The sequence below is a fragment of the Oryzias melastigma genome, linkage group LG14 (genome assembly GCF_002922805.2).
Source record: "Oryzias melastigma strain HK-1 linkage group LG14, ASM292280v2, whole genome shotgun sequence".
NCBI classification, from domain to species: Eukaryota; Metazoa; Chordata; class Actinopteri; order Beloniformes; family Adrianichthyidae; genus Oryzias; species Oryzias melastigma.
In genome coordinates this window covers 26,892,031-26,911,732 of record NC_050525.1, presented here as the reverse complement: position 1 = coordinate 26,911,732, position 19,702 = coordinate 26,892,031, and the positions used below count along the sequence as shown (strand labels likewise).

Sequence of the window (19,702 nt, the reverse complement as noted above, 5' to 3'; positions counted from 1 at the left end):
GGTAAAATCCAAATTAGCCTAAAAAAATGAAAAATAGAAAATAAGCAAAATAGCTAGCATGTAGCTGAAATATTAGCTAAACTCCTAATTCATATAATCCATGTAATATAAAGCAACAACTGATCGACTATTAAATTAGTTGTCGACTATTTTAATAGTAGATTAGTTGTCGATTAGTTGACTAATCGTGGCAGCCCTAATTTGGTTTTGAAACCGTAATAACGCTTCACGAAGTGCTCCACGTCTTCTGACACAACTCCAATAAACAGACAACTTTAGAGTCCTTTCTCACAACTTTTTTTCTCGTAAATGTATGGGTTTTAAAGTCGTAAATGTACTAGATTAAAATAATAAATCTATAGCTATATTTGTAATTTGTGACTTCTTTCTCCTTAAAGTATACAGTATTTGCAGTCATAAATATACAAGGTTTAAAATAATACAATTATGACTTAAAATCATAATGACTTAAATTTGTTATCTAACAGTTAGGAGTCTTCTCATAAATTTATGACTTTATAGTTGTAATTAAATGTTTTGGTTTTGTTAGAGAATTGTTCCTAATAGCCCGTTGTAGTGCTGGACGATATGACGATACATATCGTGTTGGGGATATAAAAGTGTCTTTTGTGCCATTTCTGTTTTTATTTGTTTCTTTTTATAGCTGAAGTTTTGTGCAAAAATGTGCTTGTAACTGTTGGGCACTTTAAACCCATTTTTGTGACATTTTTTGTCATTTTTTTTCAGAGTATAACTAAAAACCTTCTTTATTCTGGTATATCGTGATATATCGATATTTTGATGTAGTCTGACTTATATCGTGATATACAATTTTTTTCTGCATCACCCGATACTACTGCGTGGGACTGAACTTCCATCAATTTTTTTTTTCATCTACAAAAACACTTGATAATTTAAGTTTGAAAATGTGAAGCTTACTCAAGATTTTACTTTTAAGATTTATTTACTTCTGGTGACTGTAGCACAATAATTCACTTCTCTGAAGTGTGTTTTTGCCACATTTACAAAGATCTCAAATTGATGATTTAAGTACATATTGTAGATATTTGACTATTCAGCTACTCGTTACAGCCCTATGGTTGGTGATGCCTGGTTGAAGCTTTAACGTATGATACTTTATAATTTAAGCCTGATTTTAGTTTACCTCTGTTGGTCAGACAGAACATTTCTGATGATTATTCTCACCTGGACAGTTCTGCTCTGGTGTTCCAGCAGGAAGAACTCGTGTGAGCCGACAGCTATAACATTATGTCAGCTTTCTTACTTGTTTGCACCATAAAGCTGCCTGGTGAATAGTTGTCCATAGAATCTGTTGACAAACTAACATGAGAGGAATCTGACTGTGGACTCTGTGAGGAGCTCCTCTGCTGGTGGAAACATCAGCTCTGGCATTCGAAAGTGGTTCTAAAGCCAACATTCACTCTGAGCTGACCCTGGCTTAACACGGCGGAAAAAATCCTCATGCAGACGCAGCAGAAAGTTCAAGAGGAAAAGGCAAAGAGGAGATGTGAACGTGTTGCTTTCTGCTGGCAGCGCTCTAAAGAAGCTGTGAGGCTGTTATCGCATGCTTTGTGTCGTTGCAGTGAACAAACAGAAAAGTGCTGCAGGGTCATGTTCCAGTGCGAACCCGCTGGCTGATTTTCAAGCCTCGGCTGCATCCAAGTCCTGCAAGGCCCCATTTGTGATGGCATGACCTATTTGTGTGTAAACGGCAGCGGATCGGTCGGGCAGAATTTCTTCCTGCTAGCTGTTCGGCGCATTAGCAGCTTTCTGGGTGGAAAGAATTGCGGTCATTAAAAGCCAGGGATGGTATCTACATGTTTGTGTTACTTCCAGCTGCTGCTCCATCAGAGCCTCATTGATATGCAGCAGCCTGGCGGCGTTACCAGCAGGTCGGGCGTTAAATCCATCATAGTTGAGGGAAAGCCGTGAGACGGAGTCCAACCTCATCCACGTCTGTGCTTTTATTTTGAAGGCGTTCAAGCAGAAGCTCCTGTCATGTCTAACGTCTTTGCTGGCATGTTCTCAAACAAGCCTGGACATCCAACTGCAGAGAGACTTGCCAGCACCTGAAAGAAGATCTTTTGTGCCGAATGTTCTCAGAAGCTATTCTTATCTCGAGTCCTCCTATCAAAACCCACCGCAGACCAAACAAGCTCGTTCTGAGATGACATCTCTGAGAGCAGCAGAGAGGAAAACACGACTCTCAGAACAACTGACGGGTGGAACAGCATCGAATCTGAAGGAAACGGGCCTGAAACGTGCAGGTGAATCTGCATGGGCGACGTGTGTCCGAGCCTGCAGAACGAGCTGCCTCCTCTCCAGGTTGTTAAATCTCTGCATATCAGGCGACTGCAGCACGCACACAAGCACGCCCATAAATTTCAAATCTCATATTTCACAAATGCTGCATTGAAGCGTTGTTTCCTGCAGGACTTTCTTCCTCTCTGGTTGTAGGAAATGCACAAAGACCTACACACTATACTTCCCATCACTGTGGGGGCTTTCCTTTCAATTGCAATGCACAGCCCCCATACCTTTACGACCACAACTAGAGAATGCAGAGATATGCGTGCAAACATGAGTTTGCATCATCGTAGATTCATTCAGACAGACTGAAAAATGATGCACCGCCTTCCTTTATCTCATTTCCTTCCATGTGGGGATTTTCTTTATGGTGCACGTTGTTTTGGGGCATAGCTGAGGGCTCGTCGGGTTTCTTCCTGTTGTCATTCTATAAATGAGCTCTTTCTCCCCCGACCACGAATGCATCCGTTTGCTCTCCAGCTTCTTCTGCTCTTGACTCTGCAGTAGTGCTGCCACAAACGATTATTTTATTAGTTGACAAATTACAGATTATTTTTTACAATTGGTTGACTAATCGGGATGTAAAACACACATCTTTACCATCATTAGCTTTAAACTGACTAAAAACTATGTATATTCACACTAGCATTATCTGCGATGAATGCTGTACGCTGAATTTGGCCGCTGAAGATGCTAGTGGCAATAGCTGAAGATGCTAGTGGCAATAGCTGAAGATGCTAGTGACAATAGCTGAAGATGCTAGTGGCAATAGCTGAAGATGCTGAAGCCGATAGCCAGCTAAAATATTAGTTACTGTAATTGCCAAACTAGCCTAAAAAGTAAAAAAAAAATCCTAAATTTGTCAAAACAGCTAGCATGTAGCTGAAATATTAGCTAAACCACAAAACAGCCTAAAAAACTAACAAAAAAAACGAAATTAGCCAAAATAGCTAGCATGCACCTGAAATATTAGCTAAACTCCAAATTAGCCTAAAACTTTTTTTAATAATCCCAAATTTGTCAAAACAGCTACCATGTATGAAATATTAGCTAAATTCCAAAACTGTCAAAAAATAAAGCTTAAGTTTGCCATAATAGCTAGCATGTAGCTGAAATATTAGCTAAACTCCAAATAGCATAAAAAAACCTTCATAAATATCAAAATAGTCCAAAAAGCTAGCAAAATATCATTATAACTTTCAACTTTAGTACACTCTGACTCCATATATTATAAAGAAACGACTAATTGACTATTAAATTAGTCGCTAATTAGTCGACTAATCGTGGCAGCTCTACTCTGCTGCACAAACCTATAGAGAGTCAGTAGAAGACGAGCTTCACTTTGCACATTCTAATCACTCAGAATAAGTTAAAGTTAAATGGACAGGATCGTGTTGCAAGAGTAAAGTTATAAATCACTGATGATGTCATCAGCTTGTCTCTCATTTTGCAGCGATTCCCTTCCAATGGCTTTACAACAGTGACCTGCAGCGAGGTTCACGGCGAGGCACTGACGTCATCAGTCAGATTTACAAACATCTGAACCCTTCAGAGCAGCTTATTCACCATTTGATATACAACAGTTAGTGTGTTGTTTTAGATTTCATTTTAACATTTTTTCCATCTATAAATTGTAGCATAGAAAAAAATTACCCTTATGAAAGCTACAGTTGCTTCAGCCAGCGCTGATTGGTGTATTTGAATAGGAAAATCGTAAAATTTCTGCTTTTTCACCGAAGAAACATTGAAAACCCACACAGAAAAGGGTAATCATAGAAAAGACATATTTAAATATATATATTTATATATATATATATATATATATATATTAATTTTATTTAATTTATGCATTTAAGCTATATTTTTCTAGTGAGGCACAGCCTCCCCTACCTGCATGTCACTGCTTTACAAGCGATTATAAACTGCTATGAAGTGAAAACCAAAGTTTAGGTTTGACCAGGAGGATGTTCCTGAGAACATCACTAGAGCCTGTGAGGTCTGGAAACACCAGCATGGATCTGCTTTTCAAAGCCTGAAGCTGCACAGCTGATCCGGTTAAACGGTCCCCCCTTCGTCTCCAGCTTGTGACAGAGGTGAACTTTTCCCTGACATTATCTGGGCTCACACAGAGGGACTCCAGCAGCGTTGGCAGGGGCCTTTGAGACGTCCACATCAGCTGTTTGCAGAGACGTTGCGGCTCCGCCCCCCCGTCACATCCATCAGCGCTCCCCGGCAGCAGTCTGATAAGAACACGATGCGTGTTTAGACTCCACTTCGCCTCGAATCACGAGAAGGGCTTTGAATGCTGACTCTGGAGCGGGCTGAACATCTGCGGGCATGAGAAGCGCCGGCGTGGGACAGTTGATCTGATTATGCTGCAGTGGCTCTAAAAACCTCTAATGACGCAGAGCTGTCACTCCCCACAACGTGTGATGTGAGACAAGTTCAGGGTTCTGGTCTTTGACGGACAACTGTCACGCTAACTTTATCTTCAGGGGGGAAAAACAAATCTTTTCTTTAGTGACGTTTGGGAGTTATTTTTTGATTATTTAGTAAAATTTTCCTTCGTCTGAAGGCCGTCTGTGACAGGCCGGGACCTTATCAGTTCTTTGCGTTCTGGAGGATTTCTGACACTTGGAAGCTGTTTGCTTTATGTCATACCGACACCTGGACCCCTACGATTACTGAAATCTCTACTCGACTTGAGCTGATGATGACAGTTCCCATCAATAGCGCATTAAGTGTTTGCAAATGCGTAGAAAAGTGATTGATTTAGTTGGTTTGTTTGGTGCTATGTAGGGCTGCCACGATTAGTCGACGACTAATAGTCGATTAGTCTACATTTATAATTACATTTTGCTAGCTTTTCGGACTATTTTGACATTTATTAAGGTTTTTTAGGCTATTCTGGAATTTCAGCTACATGCTAGCTATTTTGGCTAATTTAGGATTTTTTCAGTTTTTTAGGCTAATTTTAAGTTTAGCTTATATTTCAGTTACATGTTAGCTATTTTAGTTAATTTTGGCTGTTTTTGTTTTTTGGGCCATTTTGGAGTTTAGCTAATATTTCAACTGCATGCTAGCTATTTTGGCTAATTTTGGATTTTTTTAAATAATTTTATTTATTTATGTATTTTTTTTTATAATTTGGAGTTTAACTAATATTTCAGCTGCATGCTAGCTACTCAGTTTTTAAGGCTATTTTGGAATTTAGCTAATATTTCAGCTGGATGCTAGCTATTTTGACTAACTTGGACTTTTTTGTATTTTTTGTATTTTGGGCTAATTTGGCATTTAAACAATATTTTTAGCTGGCTATCAACTTCAGTGATTTCAGCTATCAATTTCAGCATCTTCATCTGCCAAATTCAACATTCACCTCTAGCATTATCACAAGTAATGCTATACATCTAGTTTTTTGTTAGTTTAAAGCTAATGTCGGTTAAGATGTGTGCTTTACATCCAGTTTGCACATGACCCGATTAGTCGACTATTAAAATAATTGTTTTTGGCAGCACTAATCATCAATCGGTATAACCCACCTATCTCGAGTTGAAGGAAATTTTGATCCAAATGAGTGTCTGATTGGATTGGAGTATTCCAAAGGGCGTTTTTATTCTGATCAGGCGTTTATTCTTACTTGTAAAAACCAACCAAAAAGCCGCCATTTTGAAAATGTGTGCGTTTGTCACATGCAGATCTGGCCAGAGGTAGAGTGAGGGGTCTGTATCGGCCGCTCAGCCAGTGAGGCCGGGTCAGAGGGGGGGGCGTTCAGGGCTTTAATTAAAATTTTCATTACAGGGGAACTTTATAATGCAGAATATTTTAATCTAAGAACATTTTAGCCACGCATTGAGCTAAGATAAGCACTAGCTTGACCACTTTGTTTGGTTTTGTTTTCATAAATCTCAGTGTTGTCGTGATTCTGCGACATCAGAAGAGTAAAATCCGACTTTGGGAGTCACCTCACTCCCTCCTCAGAGCTGCGTTTTTCCAGAGGAACTTCTTCTCCTCCTCTTGGCATGCAGGAGGCGACTCGGCTAGAGCCGGCGGCGCAGCGTTGCTGCACGTTCACCCCGCATGAAAGCTGTCGTACGCAAACATTTGACGCACACATCAGATCGTCTTCTTTGAAAACGATCTACTCCGCTTTCATTAGCGGAGGGGTCAAAGATGCAGCAGTTGCCATGGAAACTGTAGGAATGCATTATTTTCTAAATTCTTTGAATATGCTGTAACATGTGTCCTCGACCAAGAGAAGCAAGTTCTAAAAGATGATTGTCACAGAAAGACAAAAAAAAAAGTTTCACTGCTGAAAGAAATAGACTTTTTTTTCCTAGTTTGAGTGATTTCAGAGATTGATGACATAAAGGCAACAGACAAGTTATATCATGTCTGCAAAGACGCTGTTTGAGCTGGAGCGGATGTTACAGTCTGATGAGGATGTCACGGTCTGTGAAGTTTAAACTCTAGAATTGTGCAATCAAAAACGGTTCATGTTAATAGTTTATTTATGTTGCATCGAATCATAAATGCAGTTTAATTAACAAGTTGTTCAGTTTTTATATATTTTTGCTTTTGAACCTTAAAATTTGTTTATTAAATAAAATATAATGCAAATAAAATGCAGGCAAATGTAAAGAAAAGCCTTAATTTTATAGATTGACATTTAAATAGTAGATGTCGATCAATGAAATACACCTATTTATGCATATATTAAATAAAAAGTGTGCTTCCACTAACATTCTTTTTGCTGGAATAAAACGATGTTTAATGTGTCAAACTGCAGCAGTTACAGATTTATTTTACTGTTTATTTTTCAGCTTTGGCTTTTTTAAAAACATGCAGTGCACATAATTTATTCAGGCTGCATAAGAAAGAACAGCTTTATTCTTCTGAGAAACAAAACTATGAACTTGGACTTGTGCTCAGCGTTAAACACATTTTCTGCAGATTTTCTGAGCTCAAACCCATTAAGATTCATGTCAGAAACGTATCATTCATTTATTAGCTGCCATTAATAAAGAAAGGCTCACCTAAATGGTATCAAAGTCGTAACACTTTGGTTCCGTCGGCTTTAAACTTTAATATAAAGTAGGCTAATGTGGGGATTTCCCATGTGGCTTTGCTGCTTCTCAGGATTCTGAAATGAGTGAAGACAAAACCTTTTCCCTCCCAGCTGGAGTTCAGTCTTCACATGTTCAGAGCAGCACGGTTCATTTCCCAAAAAACGTTTCAGGAAATCCTGTGACCCCAAATGGAAAGAAGCGGGAATAGAGAGGGATGGAGGGATGGCGTTTCAGGGAACCGGCGTCCTCACATGAAAGTTAACTGAATATAAAAACAGGTGGGCGTAAACAGGAAGTTAGTGATTTTGATGTCACTAGTAGATCTTTCAGCTGGATATTTACATCATCAAGATCCTCATTTATTATAACAGGGCAGTTGGGGTCTCATTTTGTGCTTCGATCTCAGATGTTTGACTTCCTGCGGGGTTGTTGGCGAGGACTCCCGTCTGCAGGTGGTAGAGTTGGAGTCTCATTAAGACCCTCTCCAATGAAAATCATCTTTATTGAGTTTAATACATGTTCTGATAGCATTTTCTCATCATAGAGTACCTAAATAAAATAAATTACCAGTAAAACTGTCATTCTGAGTATTTTCTAAATTTAAATTGCCTTCGATCAGAAAACCGGATGCTAGAAAAAGCTTGAACTAATGAAGCTGCGACTGAAATGAGCCAAAGTATGGAGAGAAAGAAGTATCACTCTGATTTATGCTTGCGTAATTCCTGATTTGTGCGTAACTTTGGATTTGTGCTTGCATAATTGACGGTGTTTTAAATTGAAACAAGTATCACCAAATAAAGTATCGCGATATTTCACTGAATCGATATTTTCTTACATCCCTACTAAAATGGTTAGAACAAGAGGCTGAGATGGGGATCTGAGCATCACTGCTGGAGGTGGCCCCCTCCTGACCTGAACCCAGTTTAGTGACCAGAAAAGGACAAACTGATGTTATTGAGGAGGACACAGAGTCTTCAGAAATGCTTCATTCCTTTCAGCTTGATTGGCTCTGAATTGGCAGACGTCAGGATGTCTGAAGTTCACGTCCTCCATGCTGCTCCTGGTCTCATCTCAGCTCCGACACCACCCTCCTGAGGCCCCGGGGCTCCTCTTCCCCATCACTACCCCAAATGTAGGTCACACCCAGCTGCTGTCCGACTGTTTGTGCGCTCATCACCTCTCGCCGCAGCCCCTCCCCCAGCACGTGCAGCGTTAGGTCAAGAACAGGGCTGCTCCTTAATGCATGGCTGCGTCGTATCACAGCGGGCTCAGATGTTCTCGTTGTGAGGTGCTGTGAAAGATTATTAATGCAGGAGGATGAAGGTTTGTTAGAGCTGCAACGTTTTCCAGACCGCAAACCTCTTTTGGTCAACTCGCAAAGATGTGAGAAGCAGAGAACATTATGTTTGGAAAAGCACCCCCGCCCCCTGCACGTATTGGCTATGATGGGCGGGGTGGAAATGTCCCTGCAGGGCTCCGAGTTATTAGCATCATTACTGCGACCTTTCTTTGCCCCGCGGTCTCTGCTGAACCCGGTATGACTTGTCGGGAGTGGCGTGGCTGTCACATCATCTCTGGCAGGGACTGGACACACTCTGCAGTCAGATGGGTCAGGCCCGTTCTGCAGGATTACTGGCCGTGATCCGCGGGAGGTGAAGACACGCTGGGACTGCTCCGGCTGCTTACATGTTTCGTTTTATTCCTCGTTTTAGAATCGGCAAAGCTGAACCAGGAAATCCGTCTCTAAAGCACAAGGCGTCGCTTTTATCCAAAACATCCAGAAATTGCATTAAATTGCTCTAAATAGGAGATTTAAACAGACTATGGGTCTTTAAACGTAGAGACAAGCAGCTGGGTGCAACTTCAATTCAATATTTAGATAAAATATTCACACAAAATTAGAGAAATGGGGGAAAGGGAAAATAACAGGTTGTATTAAAGTACAAACATCTTTGGAATTGCTCCTCATTTGTTGAAAAAAAAAAACATTCATTAGTAAAGAATAATTAAGGAACAGCTACCCAGACCCCCCTCACTGTCCTCTTTTGACCTACCCAACTGGCTGGGCGGCTGCTACCCGCCCCTCACTCTCCCCATCTGCCCTAGCCACCCTGGTCAAAGCTGGACGAGACAAAGTCATAGGAAAAAAACACTTTTTTTTAATATGGCAGCTTTTCTGTTGCTTTTATATCCATAGCAACCATATTATATTTTGGTCATCTGGGGGTGATGAACAGATCTATGCAATTTTAACTTTAAAACCAACATTTATTCCCTGAGAGTTTCCCAATGATGCTCAAAGAGTACGAAGGCGAGGGATCGAAATTCCCTGGCGAAGTTCACATTTATAGAAGGTACTAGAGGGGATTTATTTATTTATTTGTAAAATTCAAGGTGACAGCCTCCTCCCATAGCCAAAAGCCAATTAAACTTCAATTGTGGTTGTACAGTTAACATGATGGCGTGTGTGAAATTTTGTCAAAATTGCTCAAGCAAAAGCTTTCTTTTCCTATATTGTGGGAAAATGGGAAAATGTCAAATACAGCCTAGCCATTAGATCCTGTGGACATCCCATAATAATTTCAAAAATTCCTTCGGATGTCCAAAACGTTGATGTTTTGGTTTGTGAATTTTGAAATATTCGTTTTGAGCCCCATAGGAGATTTTGGCCCAATTAAAAAAAAAACAAAAAAAAACACTTATTTAAAAATGGCAGCTTTTCTGTTGGTTTTATCTTCGTAGCAACCATTTTATTTTTTGGTCATCTGCGGGTGACGAACAGATTGACACAATTTTTAGAAAAATCGGCCAAAGTACATTTTTGGATTTCCTTGGCAACAGAGATTTTTATTAACCACACCCACATTCCTTATTTGGTCATATTGTATGTTATATCATTTTGTTCAGCTTTAACCAAAGATTCATGTATTACATTTTCACAAATTTACAGTAAAAAATGTCCAAACAATAGACAAACGCCACTTTTGCCGCTTCGCCGCGCTAGCACCATTCAAAACGTACAAACTTTAAAGCCAACATTTATTCTTCAGGAACTTTCCAATGACGCCGTAGGAGTTCGGAGTGATAGATAGAAATTCCTAGGAGGTTTAAATTGGTTGAAGGTACTAAAGGTGATTATTTTTTTTTATTTTTGGTAGAATTCAAGATGGTGACCTCTTTCCTAAGGTCACTGGTCAATAAAGCTTCCAATTGTGTTGTGGAGTTAACCTGGTGGCGTCTGTGAAATTTAGTCAAAATTGCTCAAACAAAAGCTTTCCTTTCCCAAAGTGGGGAAATGTGAAAATTAACAACATTTTTAAATAGCCGACTAGCCATATATCCTGTTTACATCCCATAATAATTTTAAACATTCCATTGGATGTCCCTGACGTTTATGATTTGGTTTTGTTAGGCATTTTGAAGTATTTCTTTTGACCCCCATGAGATATTTTGGCCCCATTTGTTTCTTTTAAAATGTATTTTGACAGTTTCTCTTGCTGTGATGTCATCTTTTTTGGGCGAAGTTTGTTAAATATGTCAAAAATTCCTTTTCACCGGACACTAGGTGCATGCAAATTTTTTAGTCTGTGTCAGGGGTGAAAACTTTGCTCAGACGAGCTTTGAAAACAACCTTTTCCTCGCAGTCAGAATGAAAAATGATCTTTCTGCTAATATTTTATTGATTTTTTTCTTAATTACTGTTTGTTCATAATACAGCATTTCAAGCTGCCATCTTGCTGTTCATTGAAAAGGTCGTCTACGGTCCGGCGGGGGGCTATTTTGTTTTTTTAACTGGCATCTGCGTCTACAGACTGGTTTATTGGTTCAGCTCCAACCTGCTGTGTTTGGATTAAAACGTTTTTCCGGTTTTTAAAAAGGAAAATTTACATCAGGGAAGGTTTTTTTTCTCAAAGTACAGATGGAAAAATAAGGTAAAAAATATTTAAATGCTTTTGTGTGACTATGATTATGAAATTATGTTTTATTAGCTTTAGGTCATATTTCCAGACCTCATATTTTGCTGCTGGGCAGAAAATAATCACAGTTTTTGTTGGGTTTGATCTTAAAAGGCCTCAAATTAAATTATCTTCTCCTTTGTTTTAGTTGCTTTCATGTTTTTCTCCGACTATAAGACACTTTTCTTATAGTTCAGTTGTTCTTTAAAGTTTAGAGTTGGATTTTTGTTTAAAGTTGCTTGAATAATTTAAATGAAGCCCGTCTTTGTATTGGTGAAACAGTACTTGTGGTTAAAGCTACGTGGTGGATCATGAAAACACTGAGGAGACTCAGATCTGTGGTCAGATGAAAAGTAACCAGTCTCCCAAAATAACACAAATATGCATATTTCCTCTTTTTTATTTATTTAATTTCAAGGGTCAAAAAGTGCCCCCCCCCCCTCATCAGCACATAACACGAAGCCTTTAAGTGATTTGGAAAAGGATTTTCTCTGCTGCGGTTTCTTGGTTTCTGGATTTGTCCTGCAGCTCCAGTGAAGTCGAGCTTCATCTTCATCACTCCACATGCATCAGTGATGTTTCTCTGTCATTGCAGACGCTCGCGGACAGAAGCACAGCCTGCAGACGGCGCAGAACCTCCTGCAGGAGGAGGTGGCACGGGCTGAGGAGCAGTCAGAGGTAAGACGACATGAGAACTGCTTTTCTTTCAGAGGCAGACGGTGTTTTTGTATCTGTTGTGGGGAGTTTTCAGAATGCTGTGAATCCTTTTGCTTCTGTGGGTTTTGCTGGCATGCAGCACACATGCATGACATGCTGCAGACATGCAGCTGATGTCCCGGTAACATGGAACCAACACGCAGCCGACATGCTGCTAACACGTGCACACATGCTGCTAACATGCTGCCAAAATGCAGCTAAAATGTTTCAGGAATGAAGCATGTAATACATGCAGCTAACATTCAACTGACATGCCGGTAATATGCAACCGACATGTACCTCACATGCAACCGACTTCCATCTAACATGCAACCAACATCCACCTCACATGCAACCAACATCACTCTAACATGCAACCAACATCCACCTCACATGCAACCAACATTCACCTCACATGCAACCGACATTCATCTCACATGCAACCAACATTCACCTCACATGCAACCAACATCCACCTCACATGCAACCGACATCCATCTAACATGCAACCGACATCCACCTCACATGCAACCGACATTCACCTCACATGCAACCGAGATGCATCTAACATGCAACCGACATTCACCTCACATGCAACCGAGATGCATCTAACATGCAACCGACATCCATCTAACATGCAACCGACATGCAACCAACATCCATCTAACATGCAACCAACATGCAACCAACATCCATCTAACATGCAACCAACATGCAACGGGCATGAATTTGATATGCAAACAACATACGTTTAACATTCATTCTATTCGGCCAACAAGCAACCGACATGCACATAACATGCCACCGACATGCAGCAGACATCCAACAGAAATGCAGGTAGCAGTCCACCCAGATGGAAACGGCTCTTCCCCTTGCTCTGATTTAGATTATTCCAGCTTCCTTTCTGAGACAAATCCGCTTTCATTTGAAGTTCCCAGGCGTCACTCACGCGTCTGATGCTTTCACAGGTGTCTGTTCAACCCTGTGAAAGGAGGGTCTTCACTGTGGCAGCCGAGTCCAAAGACTCATGCTGACATGTTTATCTGCAATGCACTCGCTTTCACATGCCCACAGGCCTGATTTATGCGAGTCTCTTGACTGATTCTGCTCTTCTCTCAGCCACACCTTTATAAAAGAACAGCCTGTGATTCACAGTGGGTCTCATCAGCTCACCTGGACACCTCTCAGTTATACTCGGCTCTCGTGGTTCTGTTAAAGTGCATCTGTAATGGAACATTTAACAAAACACATGATTTGTTTTGCATGTTGGTGTGGATTAAACATCCTAATCTGATCTTTGGAGCTCTCTCAACTTTTACCACAGAATATCTTTCCTTCTTTAGAGTTTCTGTTTGAGTTAATAATGACCCTATGTTGTTTGGTGGATAAACAAGCCCACATTATCATCTTAACACCACCATGCTAGATGTTTTTCTGCTGGGTTGGAGGAAGCATTTCTTGAGGAAAGAACTAGGGTTTGTTTTTGTGCATCTTACAGTTCAGGTTGGCGTTTATTTGCTAAAATACTCCAAAAAGAAAAGCATGTTCTCATTTGGGATGAGCTTGGAATGTTTTTTGTTGGATGACATCACACTCACTCGGTCCAGTTCTCAGATCCAGTCATTGGGGAGGACTCAGTTTGAAATATCGTGGCTATTTTCTCCAAATGCTCTCCAACTAGTGATGTCTTTATCATCTGGAAGAGATCCTCAGATCCTCGTTTAAAGCTCAGAGCGTCCTGCTGCTGTAGAGCGGTTTGGTCGCTCTGTCTTTGACCGGCGGCCTCGGCGCTCGAGGACGTCCCTGCTGCGCTGCGTGACATTTGATCGCTCGCTTTGCTTTCACAGCGCACATGAATAGGCTCCTGCTTCTCAGATTTCCTCTCTGGCATGTGTAATTCAGAGGAGACGGAGTCGACGCTTGCATAAAGATCTGAGGTCTTAAAGGCGTTCCAGATCAAAACTGGGAGCTTTTGAAGTCGGAGTCCTAATTATGGTGTTTTATAATGCAGAGATTATCAGCAGCGCTGCTGTCACTGTTGATTCAAACCATTTTCCAAGACCTTCAAGCTGGAACAGAGATGTGACCTCGCAGAAAAGAAAGGATCTAATCCTTTGTGTTCAAAAACAGGAATTTAGATGTTTTGGTTGCAGTTCATCCCAACAATCAGGGGGATCCAAGCCTGAAGGGAAGCTACTGCTGTTCAGCTGTGTTTGAACTGATCTTATTATGGACTGCAATAACAAAACTCCCTGAAAGTGGACTCGAGCAAAGTCTGTTTGGAATAAAAAGTGAGGAGTTGGTTATCTGAACGCTCCCCGCATCATTTGTCTTCATCAAGACGCTGAGTGTTTGACACAAAGAGCTAAAGCCCCCCAGTCCTACAATAATAACCACATTCAGATGCATGAATGCGGCTCATTCACAAGTGTTTGCCTTATTTATTTGATCTTTTCTCCTCTAAATCAAATAGTTAAATCTGTTTCCAAGTTCAAATGAGGGTAAAGTCAGAACTAAAGTAAAGTAATCACAGATTATTTTTTCCGATTAGTCGACTAATGTGATCACGTGCAAATTGGATGTAAAACACACATCTTAACCATCATTAGCTTTAAACTAAAGGTAAAGACAATGAAGATGATAGTTTAATTAACTTTTAATGAACTGTTCAGCCTCTGTCCTTCATTAGTTCCTGGTATTAAAACAAGATTAAACTAGAAAAGTTGCATTATATTTGATAATACTAGTGTGAATTCTTTTAGCTGGAAGTAGTTACTGAAGAATCTGAAGCTTTTTGCTGAAAATGCCGACACAGTTGACTTTAATTGCTGAAGGGATTTACTGAAAAGGCAAAAGCTATTTGCAAAATGTTAAATTTGCTTTTTTTTTTAATAAAAAAAAAGAATATTGAAGTTTACCTAAGTTTCTGGAAAATTTGTAGTAAAATTGCTTAAAATCCCTGACACATCCCAATTTTACAAAAATATTTAATGTGTTGCTTAAATACTAGCTAAACTCCAAAGTAGGCGAAAATTCCACAGTAAACTAAAACAAGTCTGAAATGTTAGCATGTGGCTAAAATAAAAGCTAAGAACTAAATTAGCCTATAAAACCTCAGTAGATAAAAATTAGTCAAAAATGTTAGCATGTTGCTAAAATATCAGCTAAACTTCAAATTAGCATAAAAAACTTTGTAGGTGCCAAATTAGCCAAAAAGCTAGCTTGTTGCTTAAATACTACCCAAACTCCAAAACAGCCTTAAAAGTGAACTAAATTAGTAAAAACGTTTGCTAAAATGGAAGCTAAACTCCAAATTAGCCTATTAAAACCTCAGTAGATAACAAATTAGTCAAAATGTTTGCGTGTTGCTAAAATATGAGCTAAACTCCAAATTAGCTCAGAAAACCTCATAGATGCCGAATTAGCCAAAAAGCTAGCACATTGCTTTAAAATGAGCTAAACTCCAAAATAGCCTAAAATTCTTCAATAAACTAAAATACTCACACGTTACCCTGTTGCTAAAATATAAGCTAAACTCTGAATTCGTCTAAAAAAAACCTCAGTAGATAACAAATTAGCCATAAACGTTAGCATTTTGCTAAAAACTAAACTAAAAATTTTATAAAAATTTCTATAAAACGTTGCCCATGAATATATTTAAAGACTTGTTCTAATCTTCTTAAAAATTTGAAATTTGAAGACTTTCTCATATATTTCCTATGGAGCATATTTTGCTCAATATTTCAAAAACTATAAAGTTTATGAATACCAAAATACCAGCAGTAATGTCCTGAACGAGCTGAATGTTTTGATACCAAGATTGTTGAAAGTGTGATTGAGTTTTTACGTTCAGAAAAAGGTACAGAAAGGAGCAAGAGAATCACTATAGTGTGAATGTTCACTAAACAATCACACAATAAAATGATGTTAGCATCTAAAATATAGATAAAGTTTTGTTCTCACAGACTCAAATATAACAAAAGTGCATTTTTTGTTGCTGAAAGCTCACAGCTTTGTTCCACTTTACTTCACTCTTATTCAATATAATATAAAGTAACGAATAATCGACTATTCAATTAGTCGTCAACTATTTTAATTGTCGATTATTCATCAATTGGTCGACTAATCCTGGCAGCTCTAGTCGGCACTATACTTTCTCTAAAATAAGTGACTAAAGCAGCATTTTTATTTATGCTGCTGGTGAAATTCATTTATTTCTCCTGATTATTCGATGTCCAAGAAGCACAGCTGGAAAACGCCACTTCCCCCAAACCTCCAGACGTCTGGAGTGCATTATGATCGCCCGGTGTCCCCTTTGGTCCCAATCAGGATATTCATGGAGTTTGTTCACAGATGAGGCCCACACTGCTGCTGCTGGTTCGCATTGATCCAGCGTCTCGTCTCTCTCCAGCAATCAATAGCTTCATGACTTAGTCATTGGATCGGCTGCTCTCTGATTGATTAGCTCAGGCTCCACTGACTGATTACACGGAAACGCTTGGCTGCAGATTCGTCCAAATGTTTCATATTGTCCTTCGATTATTATTACATGTAAATAAATGTAGACGGGTTTGACCGAACATGATTTCTATTGTTGTCTGTTGATAAACGGCAGCTTTCAAACGACTCGTCTCTGTGGTTAATCTGAGCTGGGGATCGATGGACGTCTCTGAGCTCCTGGTCATCCGCCGCTCTCTGCAGCACACAATTCATTGATTCAGGAGAATGGAGTCTTGATTTTCATGGTTTTCATCAACCCTTCAACACACGACCATTTCCAAAACATCGTCTTGCTTTTCCCCCCATTAGTCATTAAGGTTGTGTAAAATCTGGAATAGCTTGTCTTTTCGCTGCCTCTTCATCAAACACACATCAAACACTTTGAAGCTTCTGAATTTTCTTCCCCACATTTAAAAAAAAAAGTAAACTCATCAGCCAGATTTATGTCAGGAACCAACAAAAATGGGAGCAAACAGGACTTTATGTTAGTCTTCTGTCATCCTGTATTCCTAGTTTGTTTTCTAGAAAAGGAAAAAGAAACTGCCTTGCTCAATTCACATTGCTATACGGCTAGCAGACCACAAGGGGGCAGTAGAGCACACAGCAAGGCTGATTGCGCAATTCTTAAATGTGTCAGCTGTCCTGCTTTGAAGAATTGTTTTTAAAGCAGGCAGCAGCAGTGGATGCAGTTTATTTTTTACGGACAGTATTGGATCCGTGAAGGTCATGCGTCGTCACAGAGGACAGATTTGTTGACAGAACTCGTGTTGATGCTTAAGGATGTCTCGAGCCAATCACATGATTGGAAAAATCGGGCCAGATTCAATTCAGTTTTATTTATATAGCCCAATATCACAAAATCCCTGCACCTAGACCGCCCTTCTCAGTGAGGAGAAAACTCCTTAAAAAACCCGATTCCAGGAAAAAAGAAGAAATCTCAGGGATGTCCACCTGAAGGAGAGATCCTCTCCCAGGACAGACAGATGATTTACCAGGACTATTAAAGAAGAATCAGCTTATCAACTCTACAACTACGTATTTGAATAAAGTTTAGCTGGATAGGACTGGGGGACAGGTGGGGGTGAAGTCCACTGCCAAGACCGAGCCAGAGGCGTGGTCCAGGGCCAAAGGGGAACAACACTTATTAAGTTTATAATTTTTCACTGGAAAACGACATTTTATTCTAAATGTTTAAATCAAAACACACATATTTGTGTTATTATGAGTAGCAAGGACCAAAAGTTCATTTTGTGTTTCACAGCTCTAGTCAAGTTAAATTACAGCACAGCAACATTGTATATGGTGGTGATGAAGTATTTTCCTAGACCATCTGTCACAGTAAAAAGAGTTGGAATATGAGAATGTGAAGTTTATTTCATAATTAACATTTTTTTGGCACTTTTCAAAACAATATTATATTAAAAACATCGCAACTTTTGTTGCAACTTTTCACAAAAGCTGCCACAACATCAGGCATATTTTCAGAGAATAGCTGAAAATATACTTTATTGTCGTATATCGTGATATATATCGTATCGTGATATCAAGTATTTTATACATTTTTTAAATATCACCCAGCACTAATCGTTGGTGTGGTCATGAATGGAGACGGCAGCCAACAGGCGTGCGGCGTGGCGCACCGGTAGGGCGGTCGACTCCTGATCGGAAGATTGTGAGTTCAATTCCCGCCTTGCTCGCCCATGTGTCGATGCTGAAGAGTAGCAGCTTTATGTACAAGTTTTGCATTACAGCACAAATTATCTGTTTATATGTTGATAAACAGTCAAAGAAGATCCCGTGTTTAGGTGGGCTTAAGCTGGATTTGCTATAAAGATCTTTCATATTTCAGGTTTTTTTAATGGCCAGGAGTCTGCTGAAAATTTTTTTTTTTTACATTTTGGTGTTTAAGGTTTTCCCACATTGATACTCTATTTAACCTTGCGTTTCCACTTACATAACTGTAGATTCAGAGCGTCTCAGCTGCTCCTATTTGATTCACCGAGTGGCGCTTCCATCAGTCTCTGTTTACCCACAACGACCTGCATTTATTTAAACTGACTCACTGCCCCCGTGGCTCAAGTCCTGGCTTTGTTTACCCCTGAACTCCAAATCTACCTTCACTCCTGGGGAGGACGGAGGCGGCAGCAGTGAAGCTCGTTCCCTCCATCAACATGTTCTCCCCTTAAACCAGGACTGGAATGACCCAGGGGCCTCCAACCGTCTGGCCTGGCCCAGATAACCTAAAACGGGATGTACCAGCCTGGTTTCAGACACCCAGCCTCCTCAGCTGTTTGGCAGCGAGCCTCGATCAGATGGATGAACTAAATCACTGAAGATCTCAGCAAAATATTTGAGTTGCTGTGAGGACAAAACCAAACACTGATCAGAAGATCCTGGTTTTAAAATGATGATGGAAACATGTTTATGGGGTTAAAATGAAGCCTGGTTCAGACTGACTGAAAGCTTTAAGCGCATGTAGATATGAGGAAGAAATTTAATGTCATTTTCTGTTGAAATCTTTTATTAATTTCAACCGACATTCTGTGTGTTTTTTTAGAGCTTTTAGCCCAGGTTTTAACATCCTTGTGCTCCAGCAGCAGATCTTCCATCTTTTATTTTTGAAGAACTGCAGGTTCTAAACACAGACGGAGCTCGGAGAGCCTCATTAAGCCAAACGTCGCCATGCACAGTTTTTCCTCTGAGAAAAAGTTAAAAAAGCGGAAAAGCCCATCCGAAGAGAGCGCTCATCCTCTGTCTGTGAAACTTCTGCTGCTGCCTCTGTGAATGATGGATACGAAATGAAGAAGTTTTCTGATTAGCCACAAAAAAACAACATTATTAAAGATTTTGTGTGTTGGAATGATATAAAAGTGTACTGTATTCCATAAAAAAATTCATTCTAATTTTTTTGTTCTATTTTTCGTGTTTTTTTGTTCTAATTTCTTTTTGTTTTTCATTCTATTTTTTTTTTGTTCTAATAATTGTCTTTTTGTGTAATACATTTTTCTTTTTATTTTTTTGTTCTATTTTTTGTTTGATTTTTGTTCTATTTTTGCATTTTACTGAAATTTTTGTGTTTTTTGTTCTAGTTCTGTGTTTTTTTTCTCTATTTTTTTGTTTTAATTATTTGTGGTTGTTTTTGGTACTAATTTT

At 39.5% G+C, this 19,702-nt stretch overlaps 1 protein-coding gene across 1 annotated transcript in view; it reads left to right on the top strand.

Moving 5' to 3' along the window:
* vps37d (VPS37D subunit of ESCRT-I) overlaps window positions 1–19,702 on the top strand; it is a 38,636-nt gene that overhangs the window by 15,680 nt on the left and 3,254 nt on the right. The window contains exon 3 of the mRNA XM_024264386.2: window positions 11,949–12,031. Within this exon, the coding sequence (XP_024120154.1) occupies window positions 11,949–12,031 (83 nt within the window). The remainder of the gene's footprint in view (window positions 1–11,948; window positions 12,032–19,702) is intronic.